We start from the raw sequence: 10,966 nt of genomic DNA, 5'->3' as shown, positions 1-10,966 counted from the left end.
AAGCACGAGGAGAGAAGAGGAGACCATGGCCATGACGCAAAATGCACTATGCCCAGTACACTACTTACTGTGTGCTTGAGCCTCCATGCCCAGGCTTCGCTGGCAGTGCATGGTGTGTTTGGCCTTTTTGCTGCCCATGGACGGAGGCAAAGCAGTGCACATGATTAATTGTGGGAGGAGGAGGGCCAAGGCCAGCAAGTACTTCGCATTAACCATGGTTAGATCTGACAGTAAAGCACCACTTTTTGTAGGGTAAGTCATCGGGCAGTGCTGCATCCTTACACAGTCTGGCTTAGGCGACGGATCAGTCAAACAGACATTGTGTTTTGTTTTTCCTTTTGTTTTATACTTCATTACTTATCCATATCTCTAATATATATATATATATATATTTAAAAAGTATATATTTTAGTAATTCCATTCCATGTTTAAGGGAGAAACTTTTTTGAGCGTTTTTAAATCCACGACAGGAAAAATAAACAATATTTTTTTTGATAATTTTAAGTATATATTTTAGTAATTTCATTCCCTCGTTTTCATTACCCCATGTGAAGTTCCCATGGTTGTTGTACGGATCTTCAACAGGACTGTTCCAGTCCAATATAAAAAAAATTATTAGCTATGTAAATTTCCATCTCTAGTCGTTACCTAATCAAACCCCAACACATTCCTTTCCTCATTGTCTTAGCTCAACTCAATTCAATCGTGAGCCTTTTTTTTTGTTTTTTTTTTGGTCTTGCCTCATTGTTATTGTTGACTCCCAATCTCTTTAGGTCAACTACTCCTAATGGCCCTCCTAAGGTATGAACATAGGTAATTGAGGATTTCTTACATGTTCGATTGAATGCAGATAAAACTTTCAATCATCATCAAGAGAGATTTCTTTCACTCACCGTATAATTTCTATACAAAGACTTTCTTATATAAGAACACAATAAAAGTAACTTGTACCTTGCCTCATGACCCTACTTGTCCACCCTCGGATCCCCAAAAAGACCTTCACCCCACATGCCCAAAAGGTCAACACCACACTAAATATAAAATACACTTAGAATTATCAAACACAAGCAAACCATTGAGATTCCATCACCATCTATCTTAATTCTCTTTATTAGTGATAATTTTGCCTCTGGATCTATGATATAGTGATAGGATATCTAAATTATCACTCAAGTATCTACAATTTGATCCCTAATTATGACAAATTTATAAAAAAAAATTCCTCCAAATGAGATACACAACTAAAAAATATTAAACTTCCTGATTTACTTGACTAGTGGGAAAATTTTATGAGACCAAAATTGATCATCTAGAATAGTCAATAAGATTAAAAGAAAGACCTCATCAGAATTTCTAAAAAAGTAAAAAGTAGAAGGGGTAAACTGAAAATTTTTCATATATTAAATTAGTACAGCAACGGATAAACCTCGCTTTTTCAAAAACCAACCTGTATATTTTTATTATTTTATCGTGCAGAAGCTTCTCATTTTTGTTCTGAAACTGCTGCTCTTCTTCTACTCATCAATGGTGAAGGAGACCGAGAGCGATCGAAAAGAGCTCGGACCTCAGATCTGCTTTCTGGTTCTCTTCGAATCTTTGGTGCCTTCGCCGGCCATCGCATTGCTGATTGCCGCCCCCTTCGCGCTGGCCTTTTGGTGAGTCAACGTCTGAATTCAATCCGCTTGCATAACTGACATTGATCGATCTCTGAAATCCACTTGCCGATTCCTTTGAAGAAGTTGGTATCGGGTGAGGTTATCGCCCTGCATTTAGCTGCCGAAGGATGGAGAACTGAAGCCGAGATCGAAGATGTTCAAGGCGGCGCGATGGAGGAGCGAGAAGAGCAAGACCAAAGTTGTGTTCCAACTGCGGTTCCATGCGACTCAGGTCAGTGTCGCATTGCCCAGAAATAAACAAAAATGTGATCTTTTAGAGAGGTTTACCGAGGGTAATGTATTTTGCCGTGCCGTTACATTTTGGTAGGTGCAACCCACGGGACGGGAGGCGGTGACGGTGACCGTGATACCAGCAGACGCCGGCCGGCCGACGGCAAGATCGGAGAGGGTACCCGTGGTGGAGGGGGCCTGTGACTGGGTGAATCCGGTTTTCGAGGTGGCTAAGCTTGTCCGGAATCCAAAGACGGGAAAGATGGATGAGAAAGTCTACAGATTTGTGGTTTCCGATGCTGTATGAAAGATTCTTGAGTCTTTCAGGTTTGCTTTTGGTTGTGTGCTGTGTGGAATCCACGACGATTAGTTTGGGAAATCGTTTGCAGGGATCGAGCAAAACCAAAATTTTGGGGGAGGCAAGCATCAACCTAGCAGATTATACTGATGTTTTCAGGCCATCCTCTGTCGTTCTTCCTCTGAAGGGATCGAACACTGGAGCTTCTTTACGTGTGAGCATTGAAACTTTAAGAATTGATGAGCATTGATTTTTAGTGCCCTTGCTCGCCATAATGCAGAATAACTCAAATCACAAGTTTTCTCTCGCGCTGTCTGTCTCTTCAATGTTCAAACCCTTTTTTTTATCTTTATAATTTTCTTAAATCGTATTGTTACTACACAAAAGCGAAAAAAGAAGAGGAATAAGTTCATGCATTGCCTGTGAAGCAAGCATTTAGTTCTAACCGTGTGTGTGTGTGTGTGTGTGTGTGTGTGTGTGTGTGTGTGTGTGTGTGTGTGTGTGTGTGTGTGTGTGTCTGAACAAGCATTTAGTTATGACTGCATTTCCTGATCATTTGTCTTTTGCTCAAAATACAGATAACCATCCAGAGGCTGCAGGATGATGATGAAGGAAGGTATCTTCTTTTCAATACTAGTGGGGTTGGAGGAATACGCTTTGTAGGGGTTGATTTGGCTAATCATTAATCTCCATGACCCTTTTTTCAGGGAAGGAAACGATATTGAAGAATCAACCATGAAGCGACACAGAAGAACATTGGAGTCTCAGTTAAGCAAGTGTGATGATGAGGTGAACCGCATCAACTTTTTTTTTTTTATATGTTTATTTGAACAAAAAAATTTCCTTGAGATTGTTCTAGCTTTGGTGTCAGGACTTCCATCTTGATAATTAAAAGACTCCCAATGAAAAAATGCCTAAATGAATCTCATCTCTTCCAAATGTTCAAATGCTCATAACTGTTTTTTTGGACATGTTTGGTCGTTTATAAGGCAAATCCTTAACACTTAACGGTATTAGTATTAGAATTATTTTCTTCTGTAAGAAAGCGAGGGCTCATTCCAATTGCATTTGAACCCTCTTAGATTATTATTGAATTGAACTATGATATTTCTTCTTCAGGATGGTTCAGAAATAAACAATCAGGCTGCAGTCAGGTTCTCATCAAGCAGGGGCATCCCTCTCCACAATGCTGATTCCAATGGAAACCTCCAAAAGTCACACACCTTCGATGCCGTGTCAGCTTCAGGTTCAGATACTGGTTCTGGAATATATACACCAAGAGAGAATGGTATCGTGTTGTTGCCTCTTACCAACAATGGCACTTCTAAAATGAGGATGTTCAGTTCAGATGCATCCACAAGAAGTTCCAGTGATGACGGTTTGCATGAGATATCACATGATTCAGAGGACAGTTTTGAGAAATTAAAGAGCAATATAGATATTTTAACTAGAAAATTGGAAGTGTCAGATCTAGAGTTGCAGACTCTACGAAAGCAAATCATCAAGGAGAACAAACGAGGGCAAGACATTTCAAAGGAAATGAGTGATCTACAAGAAGAGAGAGATGCACTTAAAAGAGAATGTGATGAACTCAAGATCTTAGAAAAGAGGAGAAAGTTTGACACAACTACCAGCTTGCAGCATGACAGAGATAATCATCTTTCTTTACTTGAAGAAATTCAGCAAGAGCTAGATCATGAGAAAAATCGGAATGTCCATCTTCTCTTGCAACTAAAATTGACACAAGAAGCAAACTCTGAGTTGGTGCTTGCTGTGAAAGATCTAGAGGGAATGTTGGAACAGAGGCATAATGAAACATTATGTGATAATTGTAGTAAAATGGAAATGAAAGACACAGTTAATTTGGATCTTAAAGCCACTAAATTTGGGAATGGATCTTCACATCTGCACAAATCTGAATGTAAGCAACAGATACCCAAAACAATTTCTGTAAGTGACAATGAAGAGGAGTATGCATTGGTTGCACTTATAAATGAGCGTGATGACATGAAGACTGCTTACTCATTGGAGAATAAGATCATTGATCTCAATAATGAAGCGGAATTTTACAGGAAAAATTGTGAAGAGCTAGAAATGCAAATGGAACAACTTTCTCTGGATTATGAAATTTTGAAACAGGAAAACCATGATGCCACAACAAAGCTTGAGCAAATGCAACTACATGAACAACTCAGGATGCAATATGAGTGTTCTGCACATTTTTCCATTATCAGTGATCTTGAGTTACAGGTTGAGTTATTGGAGAAAGAGCTTCAGAAACAAACCGGAGTGATTGAAGCGGATCTAGCAACCATCACACTAGCTAAAGTTGAGCAAGAGAAAAGAGCCATAGTAGCAGAAGAGACATTGAGAAATACTAAATGGAACATTTCCAAGAGTGTTGAGTGTTTTCAAGAGGAACTCAGGAGTCTTTCTGCATTTATGTCATCTACATTTCAAGCTAATGAGAAGACAGTCATGCAAGCACTTAAAGAAAATGCCAAGTTGCAATCACAAAAAGGGAACTTGGAAAGAATTTTGGAGAAATCTAATAAAGATATGGTGCTATTACAGGAGAAGTACCGAGTGAAACTCAAGCAGCTAGTAGGTCTAATAGGTATCAAGTCAAGAGATGTAGAAATGTTGATCTTGAAACTAAAAGATAAGAGCAAAGAACTAGACAACCATAAGTTATCTGAGGAAGCATTGCAAAAAAACTTCATAAGAGAGTTGCAGTTACTCAAATCTGAAGTGGCAACTCTCCAAGATGAGAAATCTTTTCTCTTGGAACAGAATGGAGAAAAAGAAAAGTTGCTAGTTGAGATGGAGCTACTAAGAAAAAAATTCATAGAAAGTGAGATATCTTTGCAAAACAGAAATCTGGAAATTGATTTTCTTAAGAAAGAGATAGAAACTTTAAGAGAGAAAGTCTGTAAATCATTGGTGAACATAAATGATCTCAGGCATACAAAAGATGGAGATGCTATTCTTGATACTATGAAATCCAAGGCACCAAACCAAATATTAAAGCAGAATTTATTGAAGCATGACTCAAATGGTCTTTTGGAGGAAAAGCAAATGATTACCGACTTGGTGGAACAAAGTGAATGCAACAAGACAACAAGTACAAATGTAAGGACCAACATGATTTCAGTTTAGAATATAAATGTCCACATGAGATGAAAATTTATATTTTGTAGCTCACATAACTGATTACCAAATTCATTGTAGCACGTAGATACACAGATCTAGGGCATGAACACCACAAAACATGAGTGCAGAACAGAAACACTTCTGTGAATGTGCACATGAACACAGTTATACAAACAAAATGATATTGCATAACTTGTTCACATTAGTGCTCATCGCTATTTCATCATTTCTTATTCACTTAAGCTGTTTCTGTTGTGTTTACTATGATATGTTTCAATAGGGACCAGACTCATTGGTTAAAGACTCAGACAAGGATCCAAGTAATACAATTGAAGTAATGCAAAGCATTCAAGTACCTGATGATAAAGAGTATGAGTTAGGAGGATTACAACCTTAGGCCGTTTTTGAATTCTCACGAATTAATTTCTATATAAGTGTAATATAATGTTTTTTTTTTCTAATTTAATTATCAACATGTACAAACTAACTTAAAATTTCATTTCAATTTTGTTTTCTTCTGAATTTCATGACTTCATACAAACACACACCATATTTTCATTATTTATTGCCAATGAGTATTCTATGCATTTTCCTTTGGTTTTTGATTATACAATTAGTACATGATCAGTTCAAATTGTTTTGTCTGTCGATCCTGTACTTTGTTCAGAGGTCAAGTTATAAAAAGGTGAAGATCTTGGAGATGATTTTGCTCTTCTTAGAACAATTGAGTATGCTCATTTATTATCTCATTTGATTGGGTTCAAAACATCACATAACTAAATACGGTAGAAGGGTCAATGAAGTACTGGCTCATTTGGAATTTGTGTAGATTGTATTTTACCAGTACATGACAGTATGCCTTAACAATATACACGCACATGTATGATCATCTGAGTGAAGACATAGCTCATGGATTGTTTTTCTTTTTCAGGATTCCAATAATTTTCATCAGATACCGAGATTCACTAGAAACAATGTCCAGTGCCATTTGGAATATCAGCAACAGCCGGAGGAAGACAAAGGATGCGTACACAACAAAAATGTCACAGATAAAGAATCACAGAGAAGGTGAATGATCATATAATGCCTTTATTAACTTACTCATTTGTAAATTGAAACTTTACAACTTATTCCATAAGTTGCTGTTTGAAAAAACTTACATGAAAAACTTACTAAAAGTATGCTAGATTATGGTTATTTACAGGTTTGCAGAATCTAATTTAGATGAAGACAAATCAGTTTTTGTTTCTTCTGCCTGTGATCAGAAGGTTATGGAGAAAGTGTTAAGTGAAATGGCACTTCTGAAGGAACAAAATGAATTGATGGTTTCTGAACTGAAAGAAATGCAGGAAAGATATTCTAACATAAGCCTGAAGTTTGCAGAAGTAGAAAGTGAAAGACAACAACTCCTCATGACAATACGAAGTCTTAAAAATGCTACAAAAAATTAGTTCCCCTTGTTCTGTTCTTTGTTTGGTTATTGAAAGGAGTTTCTTGTATAGGCAAGCAATTGGGATGTACAACTTGGTAAATCCATCGCAAGGTACCTATAGCTTCTTTAGCAAACACAATGTGTAAATTGATAGCATATAATTTCTTCATGAGTGCAATATATTTTGTTGAAATGTAGTGATGTCAGTTGTGTTGACTTTGAGATGAATTAATACAGATTTCTATTGGTATTTGAATTTTTAGTATGTTCTTGGAAAGCAAAAAAAATCCCTATCAAGCATAACAAGTTAGCTTGTTGCATTTTATTGTGAGCTAGAAGTTGTGTTCATTTTCTTGTAGATTATCTTATCTCAAATTTGGTAGCAATTTCCTTAATTGTTATCACGAATCGTATGGCTCAAACCTCTTTATTTGGTGTGGTGAAATGCTTGAGAACAAAGTGATCGGTTTTGAAGTTGCTAGAAAAATCTGAATGGAACAGGTTATTAGTACATTAAGACTGATATATAATATCAGAGGGGGTTGGAATCCAAGACTTGAATTGTACTCATCCAAAGAGTGTGAACACTATTGCAGGCAGTGGATTATTATCAGGATACAGTTTGTCACTGGTAAAAGTTTTGAGAAGAGAAACATAGTCGTCTTATTAAAATTAAAATATATCTTGAGAAATATAATGTACAAGGCTTATATAAGTATAGCTAAGTTAAGCAACATATTCTAAAAGTTATAAATAAATAATTCTAATAAATATATATAATCTAACATCCCTTCAAATTCACGATGCTATAGCTAATTAAAAACATTGAGAGTTTATCAGATAAAAAATAAAAGTACGAAGTGAAAAGAGCTTTGGTAAATATATTTGCTATCTATAGTGAGGAAGGAATGAAAGGTCACGTGATAGTGCCAAGATGTAGATGATGACGAATCAGATGACAATCAATCTCAATATGTTTTGTTCTCTCATGAAAAATTATATACGTGCAATCTGAATGACACTCTTATTATCACAATAAAGAATAGTAGGTTATCGAAGAAGAATTTTCATATCTGCAAGCAACAAATGTAGTTAAACAATCTCATAAGTGATGGTAGCCATGGCACGATACTCAGTTTTTGTGAAAGATCTAGAAATAGTATCTTGCATCTTACTCTTCCAAGAGATAAGAGAATTTCCAAAAAAAAATCTAGAAGATGGTGGTCAACTTACAATCAGTAGGGTTGTCCACCCAATTAGCATTATAGTATGTATGCAGCTCTAACGAGAAAGTAGAAGGGAATAAGAGACTCTGAAACTGAGTTCCTTAAAGATACCACTATATGAAAATCAATAATAGACTTCAGCTATGATTCGAAGTAATAGGTAGATAATTACCGAAGTAGACGCATGTGAAGTAAAAGGATCAGTGTATTACTTCGCCGCATAATTACTGAAGTCTATCACCGGTCCAAATCTGGTTCAAAATCGGACTGTTTTTGAAGTAAAAATGGCTCTATTACTTAATCGAAATCAATAAAAGTACCGAAGTGGTTGATGATATATTACTTCATAGGTTACATTGACTGACGAAGTAAAATATGTATACAACTTCATAATTTTTATATTCTGGTGTAGCCAATGTTTAATTTTACTTCTGCATAATTTAGCATGGTCGAAGTATTTTTTATTATATTACTTCCTCGTAGTATAGAAGTAATAAACCATATTTTACTACAATAAAAAAATTTAATTTAGTGAAGTAATACATACGAACGACTTTACAAATTTGATCAGTGGCAAAGTAAATAGTTTATTTAACTACACAACTATTTAAATTTATTGAAGTCTTTTGTGTTATATTACTCCATCATTTTTATTTATAGTGTCAAAGTAAAGTAATTGACCATATTTTACTATAATACAATTTTAATTGAGAAAAGTATATATCATAATATTTTGCTATAACACAATATTTTTCACTACCAAAATTGAACAAATATATCACTAATATCTATCAAATATAATCTAAAAGTGTATTCATAAAAGACATGTTTAACCATAACTAAAAAACTTTTGTATCTATAAATCTCTAAATAGAATCTAAAATTTATATCATAGCCTACACTTAGGCACCCACATAGAAGTAGATGAATTCGCTCCATTCATTTCTGACTTTATACTGAGATTGATTATAATACTATTTATTTTTTTGATGTTGCAAACTGAAGTATTAACAGAAGTTTGAGGGTGAATGAAAAATGACTCAATATTTTATAAAGAAAATATTTCATAAAGAAAAAATTTACCTTCCTCTCCAATTGTGGATCTTCATCCAAGACTATTTCTTTCATGTACCGGATCACACAATATCCACATTCAACACCACCATTTTGTTTAAGATTACCCTAATGAAATTGAAAATGTCATGCACAAAGTCACAATCCAAATAATATTAATTATTAATTGATGTCTAAATACATAGTCACAATACATATTACCAATTGTTTAAAACCTGGTCCTTTTGAAATATCCATTGATGCATTGTATATCTTGACCTCACTACATTATAAAAAAATAGAAAGTTATTTTTTCAACCTATAATGAATTGAATGCATTCAAAATCAATATAATATACTACCTACTTAGTCACAATAGTTTGCCAAGCATGGTCTCGGTTCCTGTTACTCAAAGAGTCTAATAAATATATCATATTCTTATCTTCATTCATTATAGTCATGATCCAATGGTACCTGCACAAATGAAAATATAACATTAACTAGCATGTAGTAAGAATTGATAAATAATTAAAATCTTACACAGTGTTATATGGGATAAAACAGATGTTATCTCTATTTGGTGCTCCCAACTGGGCAGCAATATGTTATGATAATTTATTGTCTTCTTCGCCCACATCGCATGTAGGTTTGTGACTAGGATTCACAAATGAGACATACTCAGCTCTATTTTCTTTCTTTAAGTATTTGTAAAGGTAACTATAAGGTAATTGTAAGGTAATGACAAAGTAATGGTAAAAATTTATATCTTTCACATCTTGAATTTCATATTTTAATTATCTTAATCTATAAAAAAAAAGAAGGGAGAAAAACATGGATGCCAATATAAGAAAAAGTTTGTTAGTCCTATTCACATCTTTCACATGGGCATCCTCATTGCTAATTTTGCATGATGTGTCTATGAAATATTATGAATAGAAGAACTATAAAAGGTTTACAATGACTCGACTCTAATTTATATAATCTTCAACAACATTCTTAGTCTATAATCCATGGAACAAACTAACTTGATGAGTATATTGTGATTGATGGACCTAGAGAATCAGTTTACAACAAATGAAATATGTGCTAGCATTTTTTTCATTTATATATATATAAAACATCTTCCCTACACATTATTCAAGTTAGATTGGATGATAGAGGACCCTAGATAATTTAGTATGTATTCATCCATAAGTCCATAACATTGAAAAAAAAAGAGATGAATAGAGATGCATATATATGTACAAAAATACATTTTTTGAGTATCTATTCTATAGTAAATCCATTTCAGAACAATCTCTTTAGTTAACATAACAAACAACAAAATAAAGTAAACAAGTAGTAAGGAAACATTTCAAAGGAAAGGAGCCCGTATTAAAATTTAGAAAAGCAGTACATCTATTCTCTATATCATACTTCCTCTTTCTACAATTAGATTCTTAAATACGGATAGAAAAGCTAGAGAAGATAGGGTACCAAATTCAAGTGAATAAAGCAAAAATAACTTTAGAACTAAAATGAAGGATAGTAAGAAGCCTCAAGGACAATATAGGCTTCACCTTCCAAACAAAATCAAGGTAAATATGGGCAAAATATAGAAGCCAAATTTATTAAAAACTTACATATCAAAGAGTTTAGTAGGTGCCCGCTAATGGCCAGAATTGAAAATCAAACATCTGAATCTATCCACTTATGATTATTAAAGAGTTATTCTTCAACATTTTGGGGCAAGCTCACCCTTTATAAGTTTGAATGGATCTAGTGATGGGGGAAAAAAATATAAATGCCCATCAGTAGTCCATTTTAACTCTATGAAGAAAATTGGAACTTATAACCTTGGTCTCAAAGTTCTGTTAGATTATAGTTGTTCTCAAAAAGTATAACCTTGTTCTCAAAATTGGAACTCTATATTATTTAT

At 34.4% G+C, this 10,966-nt stretch overlaps 1 protein-coding gene across 2 annotated transcripts; it reads left to right on the top strand.

Annotated features, from left to right (window-relative positions):
• Positions 1 to 1,473: 1,473 nt before the first annotated feature.
• LOC121996812 (intracellular protein transport protein USO1-like) lies at positions 1,474 to 6,975 on the top strand. Of its 2 annotated transcripts, none has more exons than XM_042550929.1 (9): positions 1,474 to 1,655; positions 1,740 to 1,887; positions 1,984 to 2,187; positions 2,276 to 2,398; positions 2,763 to 2,800; positions 2,892 to 2,973; positions 3,304 to 5,316; positions 6,269 to 6,405; positions 6,542 to 6,975. In XM_042550929.1, exons 2-9 carry the CDS (start codon positions 1,810 to 1,812, stop codon positions 6,786 to 6,788), a joined length of 2,922 nt encoding a protein of 973 aa, XP_042406863.1. In that variant the 5' UTR covers positions 1,474 to 1,655; positions 1,740 to 1,809; the 3' UTR covers positions 6,789 to 6,975. The 2 variants fall into 2 exon arrangements, with proteins under 2 accessions (XP_042406863.1, XP_042406862.1); XM_042550928.1 differs by having other exon boundaries at positions 1,737 to 1,887.
• The last annotated feature ends 3,991 nt before the right edge of the window (positions 6,976 to 10,966 follow it).

This window comes from Zingiber officinale, chromosome 6A (assembly GCF_018446385.1).
Source record: "Zingiber officinale cultivar Zhangliang chromosome 6A, Zo_v1.1, whole genome shotgun sequence".
Classification (NCBI taxonomy): Eukaryota; Viridiplantae; Streptophyta; class Magnoliopsida; order Zingiberales; family Zingiberaceae; genus Zingiber; species Zingiber officinale.
The sequence above is the reverse complement of the archived record's forward strand: the minus strand, read 5'-3'. Positions and strand labels throughout refer to the sequence as shown.

Excerpts from the sequence above, each read along its gene's own strand:
- LOC121996812 (XM_042550929.1), top strand. The coding sequence starts at position 1,810 with ATGTTCAAGGCGGCGCGATGGAGGAGCGAGAAGAGCAAGACCAAAGTT. Across the intron at positions 1,888-1,983 it reads TGCGGTTCCATGCGACTCAG|GTGCAACCCACGGGACGGGA; the intron begins GTCAGTGTCGCA and ends ACATTTTGGTAG. Across the intron at positions 2,974-3,303 it reads TAAGCAAGTGTGATGATGAG|GATGGTTCAGAAATAAACAA; the intron begins GTGAACCGCATC and ends TTTCTTCTTCAG.